General features: G+C 48.4%; 1 protein-coding gene across 1 annotated transcript in view; it reads right to left on the bottom strand.

The window, feature by feature from the left end:
- The window catches only part of LOC146353128 (phospholipid phosphatase 3-like), a 62,503-nt gene that overhangs the window by 17,622 nt on the left and 29,565 nt on the right, over positions 1-15,316 (bottom strand). The window contains exons 2-3 of the mRNA XM_084835756.1: positions 11,232-11,496; positions 10,389-10,900 (exon numbers count right to left, since the gene is read on the bottom strand). Of these exons, the coding sequence (XP_084691882.1) occupies positions 10,389-10,572 (184 nt within the window). The 5' untranslated portion in view covers positions 10,573-10,900; positions 11,232-11,496. The remainder of the gene's footprint in view (positions 1-10,388; positions 10,901-11,231; positions 11,497-15,316) is intronic.

The following is a 15,316-nucleotide window of genomic DNA, read 5'->3' as shown; positions in this document are numbered from 1 at the left end:
AGCGAAAAGCAAGGGAGAAAGGGGAAGATATACCCAACTGAATGCAGAGTTCCAGAGAATAGCAAGGAGGGACAAGAAGGCCTTCTTAAATGAACAATGCAAAGAAATCGAGGAAAACAACAGAATGGGAAAGACTAGAGATCTCTTCAAGAAAATTGGAGATCTCAAGGGAACGTTTTGTGCAAAGACGGGCATGATAAAGGACAAAGAAGGCAGGGACCTAACAGAGGCAGATGAGATTAAGAAGAGGTGGCAAGAATACACAGAAGAACTATACAGGAAAGATCTGAATGTCCCTGATAGCCATGATAGTGCGGTCACTGAACTTGAGCCGGACATCCTAGAGAGTGAAGTCAAGTGGGCCTTAGGAAGCATTAGTAACAACAAAGCTAGCGGAGATGACAGTATTCCAGCCGAGCTATTTAAAATCCTAAAAGATGATGCTGTTAAAGTGCTGCATTCAATATGCCAACAAATCTGGAACACTCAATAGTGGCCACAAGACTGGAAAAGGTCAGTTTACATTCCAATTCCAAAGAAGGGCAACGCCAAAGAGTGTTCAAACTACCGCACCATTGCGCTCATTTCACATGCCAGCAAGGTGATGCTCAAAATCCTACAAGCTAGGCTTCAGCAGTATGTGAACCGAGAACTACCGGAAGTACAAGCTGGGTTTAGAAGAGGCAGAGGAACTAGAGATCAAATCGCCAACATTCGCTGCATCATGGAGAAAGCAAGAGAATTCCAGAAAAACGTCTATTTCTGCTTCATTGACTACGCTAAAGCCTTTCATTGTGTGGATCACAACAAACTGTGGCAAATTCTTAAAGTGATGGGAGTACCAGACCACCTTACCTGTCTCCTGAGAAACCTGTACGAGGGTCAAGAAGCAACAGTAAGAACCAGACATGGAACAACCGATTGGTTCAAAATTGGAAAAGGAGTACGACAAGGCTGCATATTGTCACCCTGCTTATTTAACTTATATGCAGAATACATCATGAGAAATGCCGGGTTGGATGAATCAGAGGTCGGAATTAAGATTGCTGGGAGAATTATCAACAACCTCCGATATGCAGACGATACCACCCTAATGGCAGAAAGCGAAGAGGATCTAAAGAGCCTCTTGTTGAGGGTGAAAGAGGACAGTGCAAAAGCTGGTTTGAAACACAACATTAAAAAAACGAAGATCATGGCATCTGGCCCCATCACTTCCTGGCATATAGAAGGGGAAGAAATGGAAGCAGTGAAAGATTTTACTTTCTTGGGCTCCAAGATCACTGCAGACGGTGACTGTAGCCATGAAATTAAAAGACGCTTGCTCCTTGGGAGGAAAGCTACGGCCAACCTAGACAGCATAGTAAGAAGCAGAGACATCACCTTGCCGACAAAGGTCCGTCTAATCAAAGCTATGGTTTTCCCAGTAGTAATGTATGGCTGTGAGAGCTGGACTATAAGGAAGGCTGAGCGCCGAAGAATTGATGCTTTCGAACTGTGGTGCTGGAGAAGACTCTTACGAGTCCCCTGGACTGCAAGGAGGTCAAATCAGTCCATCCTAAAGGAAATCAACCCTGAGTGCTCATTGGAAGGACAGATAATGAAGCTGAAGCTCCAATATTTTGGCCACCTAATACGAAGAGAAAACTCCCTGGAAAAGACCCTGATGCTGGGAAAGACTGAAGGCAAAAGGAGAAGGGGACGGCAGAGGATAAGATGGCTAGATAGCATCACCGATGCAATTAATATGGACTTGCGCACGCTCCGGGAGAGAGCAGAGGACAGGAAGGCCTGGCGTGCTATGGTCCATGGGGTCACGAAGAGTCGGACACGACTGAACGACTGAACAACAACAAGTCTAACACATCACGCCCTGGGGACCAGGTTGGGGGAAGCTAGCTTAAACATTGGCCTGCGCTCAGTCCTGCCTTTGGATCAATCCCCCTGCGTAGCCCCGATGCTTTCGAGCTTCTGCCTAGCTTTCCCCACAGACCTGGTCACTGTGCTCTATCCCAGCACTGGTTCCAATCCTGCAGGGAGCCATACTCCGGTTGCTCCCAGGGCAGCGCTGGCACAGGCAAGGCTGGGAAGGCCTCTGAACGCCCAAGCATCCTCAAGGCAGATCCCTAGGCGTGATCAGCCCCACTTCCAAGCCTGCCCGGGCTGCAAATCAGCTGTGGTCATGCCTTCCACCTGTACCTGTTTCAAAGGCACCTCATTCTTTGATTGAGGCTGAGGTCTATACAAACCTACCTGGGAGTAAGTCCTATTGAGCTCAATGGAGCTTACTTCAGAGTAGACATGTATAGGACAGCATTGTGAGTATACCAATTGCTGGGGTGTACTGAGTTTGTACTGGATACTGCAGCGTTCTTACAAAGAACAACTAAAAAAATTGGGGATTTTGAGTTCAGGAGGAAAAAAAGGACATCTAAAAAGACATGGACCCTAAGTTCATAAAATCATGAATGAGGGAGGGAAAACTGGGCAGAGAGACATTTGTGTAACATTCTCTTATAATATTTATTTGTATAACATTCTCTTATAATATTAAAATTTGGGATCAGCCAATGAAATTGATTGGTAGTAGATTCAGAACAGAGAAAAGGAAATATTTCTTCACACAACACACATCATGTGGAATTTGTGGAACACAGGGTGACAGCCATTAGCTTAAATGAGTAGACAAATTCATGGAGAATAAGGTCTATCAGTGACTATTCACCACAATGGCTAACAATGGAACCTCCATGTTTAGCAGCAGTATACCTCCGTATACCAATTGCTGGAGGACAAACATTGTGCAAGAGGTGTTGTGCTCATGTTGTACTTGTAGGTTTCCCAGAGGCATCTGACTGGCCACTGTTGGGTGCAGGACAATTTCCAAAACCCCTTAGTAAAAGGTTGCCCATGGTAACAGCTCCTAGCCTTCATGGTGCACTAGAGGGGGACTATTCCCTCATGAAACATAAAACCAGCGTGCCTATTTTCATCTGACATATGTTGGAGAGTGTGAGTATCGTTTCCTAACTCTGTGTTTATTAAGGATCTATTCCAAATTCCTAGCTGGGACACAAGAGAAACCAGCTTAGTTAATAATTTTAGAACAAATAAAGTCCAGGTTATATATGGGGCCTGGGGACAGAGGATCTTTAGGGAGACACTGGCGCTTAGCTAATTTATGCTCTATGAAGGTGCAAGATGTTTTGGTGCCTGAGGTGGAAAATCCAAATCCCCTGTGCGTGCGCGCACACACACACACAGAATCCACTAGACAGAAGTGGACAACTTCTGGCCCTCAAGATGATTTGACCTACAACCTCCATCAACAATATTAGCCTAGCCAATGGTGAGGGATGTTGGGAGTTGTAGGCCAAAACATCTGGAGGGCCACAAGTTGTCCACCCCTGTCCTAGGATGTCCTCCTGACAAATGTCATCAAAATGAACAGGAGCTGCCCTGAACGTAATGGATTATGCCCCTTTGTTCAGATTTGTTTCCCCACACACTCTGTTGCTATCGAAGCTTCCCAGACGGCTTCCTCTGCTTTGTGGCTGGGTCCCCCCGGTGGTGCTGTCCTCTGAGCTGCAGTTAAAGCTGCTTGCCGGTTTGGGCCCATCAAGTGGAGCATATCCAGAGTGCTCCTTTCTGTAGCTCTTAGTTGGCTGAATCAACATGCCCAATACTTTTGCACAGTCGGATACTACTCCACCCACGGTGTTCATGGCCCTGTCAGTGCAGGCTTTCAGGTGGGCTTCCAAGACCTGTCTACGTCGGGTTGTGTTTTCCTATTGCCATGAACTGGCATGGAAATGGTACTACACGTTTAGCTGGCTTTATTGGCATTGAGTTGGCTTGATATTGCTATTTTTACTGCTATGATCATTTTTACGGTTGTTAGATCTTATTGCTTTTGCTATGATTTATTTATGTTGTTTGTAATTTTGATTTGTGTTTTTTTTCATGGAAGCTGCCTTGTGAGGGCATTTGTCCCAAAAGGTGGTCTATAAATGTCTTAAATAAATAAATACTCACAAGCCACAGTGGGACTATAATGATACCCGTGCCACTCTTTGCTAATTTAAACTGGGGAGCAAAATCCTTTATGCATAGGCAAAGTGGAACCAGTGACTATTGTGTCCTATTCTAAGTGGGCAGAAAAGACAGCCACCTTCTGTCTTCCTTTGGAAAATAGCCTTTTGTTCTTTGGAAGGCAGGTATCCCCTCTCCCGCGCGTGCACACTTCCTGACTTTCCCTCCTTTTAGCATTTCCAGCACATGTGCCAGAGGCCTGATTGCACTTCCTGGAATCAACAGCAAATTGTTATGAACATTTGAAAATGCCTTATACCTAGTCAGATCACTGGTCCAGATAGCTTGGCACTGTCTGGCCCGATCTGGCACCCTTGCTGGCTGGGGATGAGGGGAGCTGTAGTGCAACATGCTTGAGGGGAGCCAGGTTGAAGAAGGCTGGTCTACCCTGACCAGCACCAGCTCTCCAGGCAAGCTTCTTTCCCAGGCCTGCTATCCAAGATCCTTTGAACTGGATTTGCATGCAGGGACCTTCTGCTTGCAAAGCATGTGCTCCATGAGGGAGCTACAGTCCGTCCGTCCATCTCCCCTCCCACCCCGCCTCTAAAAAAGGGGTGTGTGTGGCATTTGGACCAGGAATCCTGCGAATCTGACACAGGCTCCCACAACCAGCACAGCTAAAAATGATCAAGCCAGACAACTCACAAGTCTAAAGTAGCATTCCAAAATGGTTTACACACAAGCCAGCGTACACACAAGGAGGACATAGTTATGCCAAGAAATCTAGAAACAGACTGGCAGAAGGCTGCCTCTCTCACTGGCAGTTATGTATATGAAAGGCTGTTAGAGAATTTTTGGTTGATTGTCTGCCTTTTAACTGGTTCATTGATGAATTAACATTTCACATTTAGATAAATTTATACTTGGCCAAAAGCCTAATAAAATACACGCTCTTTTGAGAAGAAAAGTGTGAGATAACATTAATGAATTAAAACCTTCCACTGATAGGTAGAAGGAAAGGCTGTCATAAGTGTTATCATTCCTTATTACATCAACTCACCAGAACCAAAATAAACCAACATGGTCTTGAGTCTCATGTATTAGTTCATTAATTTCCTAAGTAAAGTTTCTCAATGAATTCTTCCTTTCAAGGCATGATTCTATGTATGTCCTTCTCTAGTTGCCCCCCCTCCAAATGAGGCAAGGCAGGTACCTATAAGAAAGGGGGCCTTTTCAGTGGTGATGCCCTCTTTCCTGGGCATTTTAGGGACCGTTTGTTGTGTGTGTATGCTTTTAGATCTTAGCACTTTCATTTTTCTGCGGGTTTTATTTTAGGTTTCATTACATGCTGCTCCTGGTTTTCCCTCATTTCTTTTATTGCTACTTTGCGTTTTAGATATTTAATTTGTACGCTGCCCAGCAAACTTTGGTTACTTGGCAGTTTAAAAATGTAATAAATAAATTGCTGCACAGAGGCAGCAGCTCACAAGAACAGTGCAAGCATCTAAGCATCAATGTCATGAGATCCAACCATCATATAGCACAGCTGTGCAAAGCATACCCCATTATGCTACTCTTACTCCTTGCATTCTGGCCCTTTGAGGGCCCAAAAGTACAGCCATGAGCCAGGGCTGGGGATATTCTGAAATTCTACTAAGCATCACAGAAGCACAGAATTTGGGATCCTAAGAATCTCACCTTCATGTACAACCCTTCCCATTGCTGCAGCCGCCAGAACCCATAAAGACAGGAAGGAAGCTTAAAAGTTTTTAGGCAATCCTGGAGAAATGTCAGAAAAAAGGAGAGCTGAGCAGGCTTTCTAATGGTCTGTGGACAGCACTTCAGTGGTGGGGTTTTGTTTGGGGGGTTTGTTTGGGTTTTTTGCCCTCCCAATGACTACCACACTCCCCCCAAATAAACCAAGATATATGCACATTTTGCTTAGTTTGCGTAACATCGCCAGGTTGCAGAATTTAGATTTCCTTGGTGCAGAATTTTGACTACTGTTGGGTAAGCACTCCCCTGGGGGTAACAGCAAGGCAGGGGGGCGGTAGTGGTCCCCCAGCAAACAGGGCACAGCCCATCTACTCTGCTTCATTCATAAGGACGGGGTCACATTTCTCATGTAGCAATACAAGTTCTAACTTGCACTGCTGTGGCTCTGGATTGCCGCGATCCCTTTAAAAAATGAACCTACAGTTAGCAATGAAGACTCTCACCCCTGCCATGAACTCACTCGCTGGGCTTAGGCCAGGCATGGGGAAGTGTGCCCCCACCTCAGAGGCTGTGCAATGGCAACTCCCATCAGCCCACAGCCAATGGGGGGGGATGATGCAAGTTGCCAGCCAACAACACCTGGAGGGCCACACGGTCCCCATCCCTGCCGTAGGCAACCTGCTTTCTCATCAGCAGCCCCCACATCTGCACTACTGGAATAACAAGACTGACCTACCTTGCGGGGTTATTGTAAGAATGACAAAAAGATAATGGACGTGCAGCTCTCTGAATGCTCTAAAGCACTGTATAACTGCTAATTATTAGTATTAAAAACAGATTGCCTTTAACAGACAGATGTCTCCTGAGACACAGCCTTCCTTGAACTCACTGTATCCTTACAGTGGCAACAATGGTGCAAACAGTTCCTTTTCTTTGTCCCAATCTGTCCTTCTCTCTTTTGCTCTCTTGTACATGCTCTCATGCTGTCTTGTACATGCTTTCATGCTTTTGCTCTCTTGTCCCAATCTGTCCTTCTCTCTTTTGCTCTCTTGTACACTCCCTCTATTGCTTTCTTGGTCTCCGTTATAGCTTACAGCGCAGCAGACTGTTCAGTTTTTAGTGTGCTTTTTACAGCAAACAAATCTTTTAAACATTAAATACAAAGAAACGATGGCTCCTTTTGAGACAGTCAAGTACTGGATTTCACTCAAGGGCTAGAGTAGCTTTCTCTGTTCTGGTGCCCTCCAGATTTTTGGGGGCCTTCAACTCCCATCAGCCCCAGCCAGCATGGCCAATGGTCAGAAATGCTGGGAGTTGTAGTTCGTAGTCCAACACATCTGGAGCTCTCCAAGTTGAGGAAAGCTGAGCTAAAGAAACAACAGAGCACACAGGGGAAACTGCCCAGAGCTGCCCTCCTTGTGAGGCACTCTGCCTCAGTGTTTTATGTTTTAAAATATAGGCCTCTAGTCCTCAGCACTGTAGAACAGAACTTGGTAATAACATGGCTGCATCTTTTGAAATGAGAAACTGGATTGTTTCCAGTGATCAGGGGATGGGGATGGGGATGGGGATTCAGCATTCTGCCCATCTGGCCCCTCGTCCCACCCAGTTCAGTGCTGGTACAAGCTCTCCTGCCACCTGAAGCAAGACAGCACATGAGCCGCCCCCCATTGCTGCCACTGTGCCTCCCACTGCTGCCGCCCCTCCCCTCCCTTCTCGCCTGCCATGTCTGTCTCCCCTCTCCCTGCATCTGTCTCCTTTCCCCCCTCACCTGCCCCATCTCCCTTCCTCCTCCTCCTCCCCCATTAGTGCCACCGCCACCCACTCCGCAGATTCTCTCAGGGTGGGCAGCCAGGCTCTCTGAAGAGCCGCATCAGCTGGAGTGGCCAGTACGCCTCTTCAGACAGTCAGGCCCAAATGCCTAGCTCTGTGGGGGTCCTTCCTTAGAGCCAGGGATTGTGTGTGTGTGTGTGTGGGGGGGGGTATCGCTGGAGATCACCCACTGTACAGGACCCCCTCAGAGCCAGGCATTTCAGAGAGCTCAGCTGCCCACCACACACTCTCAGAGGACCTGCAGCAAGCAGCAGCAGTAATGGGGTAGGGGGGTAGGCAGGCAGGGGGGCAGAGGTGGGAGGTGAGATGCGGCAGTGGTGGCTGAGGGTGGTGGATGGGTGTGCACGTAGGGGGTAGAGTGGTAGCACTCAATCCACTGCTCCTCCCACTCTGCCGCCTGAGGCGGGGGATTCACCTCACCTCATAAGAGGGCTGGTCCTGTTCCAATCCCCACTGCCTTAGCATCCCATCTGTCCCCCCTATCCAGACACTTTCCTCCCTTTGTGCTCAGCACCCCCCTTGTCCTTCTCTTCACCTCCATTCCAGGCTGCTTCCTCCTGGAACAATGCCAGAAGGTGATTTAAAGAGACAGGAGCCTGAGTGTTCTAGCCAAGCTGGGATTTGAACCTAGGTTTCCCTCACCAAGTCCCAGCTACCCTGGTTTTCCCTTAACACCTGTACAGATTAATCAACATCCTCCAGCACGGGGCTGTGGAATGTGTAGCCCTCCAGATGTTGCTGGACTCAGACTCCCATCAGCTCTAGCAAGTATACCCAATGGTGGGGGTGATGGAAGTTGTAGTCCACCACATCTGGAGGGCACAAGGGTGAGGAAGGCTGCTTTAGGGTTTGGATATATGCTTTGATAATACATGGGTAGTGCCTGGGGAAATGTCAGAAGCCAGAAATGTTGCTGAATTGGATTTTCAGGGGTCGACGCTTGAATGCCCAAGCTCTGACCTTGCCCTCTCCCCATGATTAGCAGAATCAGAACCTGATGTTTGCTGGCAGAGCAAGCCAAAACTGATAAAGGAAGGCCTTTTATTGTCCCTGGGGGCCTGGAACAATCTGCCACAACAATCCAGATCTTCAGGAATAAATTCAATTGGGTTCACAAGGGGGGAATTCTCAGTATATTGTGCCTCATGGCCTAGATTTGTCCTGCCACCTTAAATGGTGACCAAAATTAACTGCCTGATGGTAGAAATAAATGTGATAACCCCATGAATTCTTATTAATGCCAGTGTAGGGTGTGGGCAGCCTTTGCAGGGGAGGACTGGTGAGTAGGAAGGGGGTGTTTAATCCTTCCTTCCCCCACACAAATTCTCCTCTGCAACCTGTTCTCCTGACAGCTGGCTCTATACCACCAGAAATAAGGCTGGCTGGGAGGGAGGGAGGGAAGGAAGGAAGGAAGGAAGGAAGCCCGGGGATGGGGAGAATCAGTGCCCTCCTACCCCCCTATTCTCCCCTGAGGATGTCCCCACTTCTGTATGATAATTAACCCTGAAGTGGGCATAAGGTCTCATTCCACCCTGAAGGCAGCCCCCTCAACTGGACTCAAGGCAAGGCTATTTCTGCTCAAGGGGCATGAGTATGACCGGGATGGGGTTGGTACATAAAAATGCGCATCTTTATCAATTGTGCTAAAACATCTGTCAGGCAGGACTAGATTCCAACAGACAGGAATGCATAAAAAATCGCAGAACTGATCATTTTTTTGTGTCAGCAGATTTGAATCTAGTAACTCCTCCTCATATGTTCATGCAATGGCTTCCAGAATGGAACAGCCAGTGAGCGAGAGGCCATCCACTACAATCCCTCTTGATTCATCCACATGGCCTCCAGATATCCAGAAGGAAGCAGTATGGCCATCAAATTCTGAGCTCCTTTCCCAACAGCAGCCTCTGGCAGAGCACCAGGCAAAAGGGTGGAAGTGAACTTTGCTGCTACTAAGTCTCACAAGCCTGACTCCCAGACAGATAACTTTTAACAGCTTATTCATATTAAAGCTGAGCTAAATGCAGAGGAATTAGATTGGAGACATGATTCTGCCCACAACCTGGATTCCATAACACAGCCACGAATAGCTGTGTTTCAGAGCTGCACCATCTTGTCTTGTTCCCCCCCCCGGGGGGGGATGCTAAGGGCTGGACCAGAGTGCTCCGTGGATTAAATGAATATCCAAGCAGAGATCTGGACCGCAAATTTCTAATTTAGAGAGGGTGCTTCCTGTTTGCAGAACTGGCAGTTTGGCGGACTTGCTAGGAGAATCCAGGACTGGCTACCTTGTTTTCTCAACACAAGCTTGATGCGGCATCGCACCAGATATATAAATATCGGAAGGCTAAATGAAGTACCAAGCTGTGAACTGCAACACAAACTACAAATTAAGCAATTGCAAATTACCAATTAGGGGGATTAGAGCGACTCAGCCTTTGGCTGGATTCAGGCTTTCAGCCTAAGAAGCCTAATTGGTGTGCAGCACGGTTTCCTGCTTTCCAGTGGTTCAGAGGAATGAAATCATATGAGAAGACAGACAACCATTTACCAGCGGGCAAGTTGTCACAGTGTGCATGGGGTAAGAGGGCCCACCACCTCTGTTGCTGAGGGGTGAATTTTACTGTTCTACGGATGCTTCCCATTCCCAGAAGCAGAAATTTAGTAATGTTTTCCTTGGTGGGGCCATTCCAGGCGATCGCATGGCAAGCTGCCCCTTGGTAAATGGTTATCTGAATTCACCCTGTGTTGTAGAAGCTTGTATTTGGAAATGCCAGAACCTCCGTGTGCCCACCCCTTCCTGCCCCACTCACCCACAAAGAGGCACAGGATATCCAAAGCCACCAAGGTCTTCCTCAGCGGAACTCTCCGAGCGCTAAAGTCGCTAGGCAAGCCACATCTCGAGCTCCGCACGGTCACCCGGACATCTCCGTCTTGAGGCCACCCCGAACGCTGCTGGGGCGGAACATTCAGGAGTCCAGCGTGCTCTTTTTGCATGATCTCTTCAGGTCAACTTGCCCCTGTGGGATCAGGCTGGATCCAGTTACTTAGCCCCTGCAAGGAACTCAGACTCCAGAGCCTTGGTTCCCAGGTGAAGAGATCAGCTGGGTTTCAGCCACCGGTTCCTGGCAGCAAAATGAGGAAGGATCCAGACTTCTAGTCCCTGGTGTGGGTAGCAGGATGGGGTGAAGTCCAGCCCTTGAGCATGGGGATGTGGCAGAGCATTTATCTTGGCTCCAGCTTGGCAAGGTCCAAGAGGAGGGTGCCAGTGTCCCTCTGGATTCCAGGCCTCTTGTGAGTTGCGGGGAGGGGAGGGGCAGGCAGCCTGGCAAGGAACAAAAACAGACAAACAAACTCGGCTTTTTCCCATCAAGAGCAGGACGGAGGAATGTTCCCAGCTCTGAGATCCTGGGGGGAAACAAGCAGCCCTGCTGCAGAGGCAGAAGGGCAGATTGCCCAGGGGTTGTTTTGGAGGGGCCCTTAGAGATTCCGCCCCCTTTCCAGAGGCGTGGCAAAGGAGAGGGCAAAGTACAACAAGGAAGGGGGCAGCGCGCGTCCAAGCAGCTCGGTTGCTGGCGCCTAGAGTACCGAACCAGAACAGCACCGCCGCCCCAACCGCGGAGGCGTATGGCAAGGCTCTTCTCAGGGTCTCTTACCCAGCCCCGGCGGTGAGAGGAGAGGCACAGAGCCGTGTCGAGGCGTGGGGCGTTAGCGGGAGGCAGTTGCTTCGGGGCAGAGACCCAGCAGGCCGCTCCTCCTCTCCAAGCCGCTCGTGTACCTGCGGCGCCGGCTCCAGAACGGAGGCGAGAAAGCGAAGCGGCCCGTCGCGCACTCGCTGCCCCCAAGCTCCGCCGCCGCTGTTTTCACTTTCTCCCAGCGAACCAGCAGCCGCTCCGCCCTCTGTCCCGCAGGGCTGAACTCCTGGAAAGAGCGCGGAAGGAAGGAAGGGAAGGAAGGAGCTGCGATCCGACTCTTCCCGCGGACTCGGGAGGAAGCCCCCAGGGCCCCGTCGCGCTTCCTCCCCAGTAAACGTGGCTAGAGGCGGCGGCAGCTGATCCAGCTCCTGGGAGGCGAGAGCTACAATGATCGACGGAGGTGGGAGGACGGGCGAGGGGGGCAGCCTTCGGGGGCCCCCTCTCCCTGCACTCTCCGTGGGCCATCCTCAGGAGCGTTATCTACCCAGGGCCGGAGAGCGATCCCGACGCGGCGCAAAAGGGAGCCGCGGACGGGACGGGGGGAAAACCGTCTTGCTGAATTTCGCCCTCCCGTGCAGGCACGGACGCGCCGGCCCAACCTTGGCGGCTCAGGGACGGCCCCAGGCACGAGACAAGGTCAGGTGGCGGGTTCTGGGTGCCGCCACACCTGGGGAATGGTCCGAAATGACCAACAGGACACAATCCAGCCGGAAGTTCGCCTTCCCAAACTTACTGAAGCAAGCATTTCAAGTTCTAAGTCTGCCCATTAAAATACAGGGTAGATAAAGTGACATCATCATGTTCGCCTTGCCCCTAATTTCCATAATGGTACAGCTTTCCCTGATTCACCCATGGAGTCAACCAGAGCGAAAGCCACAGTTTTTATCTCTCGTTTAAATCACGAGTTAAAAGTATAGCCTTAAGACCCATCAACCCCGATTTCATATTTAATTCTCCCTCCCCTACCAAAATATCAAATTCTGCTTCTCCGCTTTGCCTGTGTGTGGAAGACAGTGCCTTGTCCACCATGCACCGGAGGGAATCCATGGAGGAATCTGTGTTATGCTGCTAGAGTGAAGTGATTCATGGCTGAGCTGGGATTTAAACCCAAATCCAAGCCCAATCAAGTGGTATTTAAATCCACATCCAAGCAAACCATACTGGTCCATCTCTCCATAAAGTGGACTGAACATCAAGGCAATACAGTGCAATCCTATACAGGTCTACTCAGAAGTAAGTTCCATTGTTTTCAATGTGGCTTTCTCCCAGGTAAATGTGCATAGGATTGCAGCCTAAGAGAAGAATGAATTTAAATAAAGTCTCCCATTTGTGCTTTAGATATTTCCTAAAGGGAAAATGGATCAGTTGATATCACTATTAAAACACTGATTTACAATGAAACAGGGCTTCTTTTACCTAGGAAGGTGATTCAAAACTTATGGTAATGATGCCTGGGTGCCACCCTCAGAGGACCCCTGGCCTGGGCTTGGTACTCCCATTGTAAGGACCCACAATCAGAGGCTGCAAACAGCAGAAGAAGAATAGTCCAGCCCCACTGGCCTGGCCTCTGTCTTTGGACACTCGCTACTGCCTCGGATTCTTAGAGCTGTCACCCCTTCACCTGGGGAAGGACATGCATGCCAACAGTAACAAGTTATGTATTATTGGACGCACATTTGTGCCTCCAGTAGATAAGGCAATCAGTCAAAAAAGGTTTCTGTAACGTTAAATGATTTATTTGATTAATGTCCCACCGTTCCTCATAAAGAGCGCAGGGCTGCTAACAACCTATATAAAACACAATACACCAGATAACATTAAAATTATGACTCCAAAATCACAAACATATAGTAAGATACAAGAAAGCCATCAATTCAATCAGTCAAAGAGCACTTGCCTATACCCTGAAAGCCTGCACAAATAAGGGCGCAGCCCTATGAATTGCACCATCAGTGCTTGTAAGCCTCCAAACTCAGAAGCTTATGAGTATCCAATGCAGAGCCAGAGGTGCAGTGGAGGTGATTGTTGCCTCTGCTGTGCCTCCCACTCTGCATGTTAGCTTTTTCACCCATCTAGCTGGGGAGGGAAAGAGGCTGAAGAGGGCTGGGGATAGAGCATAACCTGGCCCCTCCCCTCCCCTCCCCTCCCCATCCACTGGAACGGCAACCCCCTCCCTGAGGTCACTTTTCTGACTTCGGAGAGGCAGCCAGCATGGTTTTCTCCATGCCAGCTGTGAGGGGGTGGGGAATGCAAATTCCCCAACCTGAGGTCAGAGCACTGTCTCCGACATTGGGTCCAAGAATCCGAAATATCCTATGGCCCCCCAGATGCTGTTTAGGGTCCGTAGGATTGCTCCCTTAATGTCTTTAACTACCACCCAAATGACAACAGCATTGGGGATAGACAAATCTCTTTTCAGAAAAGGGTTCCACAGCCAGGGTGGCACCACAGAAAAGGCCCTGCCATGTGTGGTAGCCCAACAGGCCACATTCTTCAAGGGCTCCACAAGCAAACTTGTTATTGTTCCCCACCAAACTCTCCTATGTACTCACCCACATTTCCTGGGAATGATATACACTGCTTAATTGCCTATCATTTAGTTTATGCATTCTCTAATAAAAAGATTGTTCTGTTTCTTTAGAGATGGTTTGAGGAGACAGAAGTTGTGAAAGTAATGGATTTCTGTTTGTACATATGCAAGAACACTGATCTGGACCATTTGCTTGAAGACTAAATGCCTAGATCATTCCAGAAAGGAGTACTGGGAGTTACTGGGCAGATCAGTGTTTTGGGGTGAGATAGAAAGCACATGGCCACATTATTTGCTTGGTAGGCAGAATTATATTACTATTTGAAAACTGATATAAGTAGTATGAGGGCATAAAATATGTATGAGATCACCCAGAGGGGCTCAGAAGACAATTTGGCACCAGAGTTGGAAAATCCAAATGGCATTCTTACTTTGCTTCACTTTAATGACATCCAAAATCTGCTGCCCAAGGCAGCTGCCTCACAGTCCCCAATGGTAGGTCTGACCCTGCAGCCCAGGGGACAACCAGAGGAGACAACCGAAAATTGTGCCTGGATCTTCTGTGCCTTTAAATTCCTATTAAAGGCATCTGGATAAGGATTTAGACTGGGACCACCATGCTGGAGGTAAGACTTTCCCCATATGCTGTTTTCCAGATGAAAGCTGCTCCCCTTCACAAAATTGGGGAAAGGGCTGGAACTCTCTTCCCCTCAAAGTGTAGCTAGAGCAGCCTTCCCCAAGCTGGTGTCCTCCAGGTATATTAGATTACAGCTCCCAAAATCCCCCAGCCAGCTATGCAGAGTTGGCTGGGAGATTCTGGGAACTGTAGTCCAATACATCCAGAGGACACCAAGCTGGGCAAGGCAGAGCTAGGGAACAAAGGAAGACAGGCTGGCTTAGAGTATAAACAGCGCCAACTTGTGGACAAAGAGGAAACTGGTGCATTTTGAAGGAATTTTAAAGGGATGTTTCCGCATGTGTCATGAGCATTCCCCCCACCACGCTCCCCAATAAATACTCTCATAAATGTATTGCTTTGATATGTTGCCCAATCCTACCGCTTCAAAACTTGGGCTTGTTAGACAAGTGTTTGTGGGCAGCCCCTACAATAACAGTGGTGCATTCTTGGCAAGGGAGCCAAGTTTAGCTGGAATGTCCAAACCGCATGTCTACTATTATAGAGAAGCAAAACCAGATTGAAAATAAACACAAGGAAAACACTGGGGAGGGGATGGGCATCAACTTAACATCTCAAAGTATTAAGAGATACACCAGATGTGGCCTTCAATTTCACCCATACAAAAAGATAAAGATAAGCGAAGGATCAGCATTTTCCCCCAGTGATCAGTAGTGTTACCTCTGCTTTTTGTATGTTTTGGAGAACACCAAATTCAGTCATCCAGAAGTGGGATTGTTGTTGTTTTAAATGTATTAATTTCAAAGGACAGATTTATCCTATCATGATTTATTGCATCATGTTATGATTGGTTAAGGGCACAATCCTAGTGAATTAGCC

Source organism: Heloderma suspectum, chromosome 2 (assembly GCF_057233095.1).
Source record: "Heloderma suspectum isolate Gila_16-S chromosome 2, 16-S_ref, whole genome shotgun sequence".
Lineage (NCBI taxonomy): Eukaryota > Metazoa > Chordata > Lepidosauria > Squamata > Helodermatidae > Heloderma > Heloderma suspectum.
Note: the sequence above shows the minus strand (reverse complement) of the source record. Positions and strands in the feature narration are given on the sequence as shown.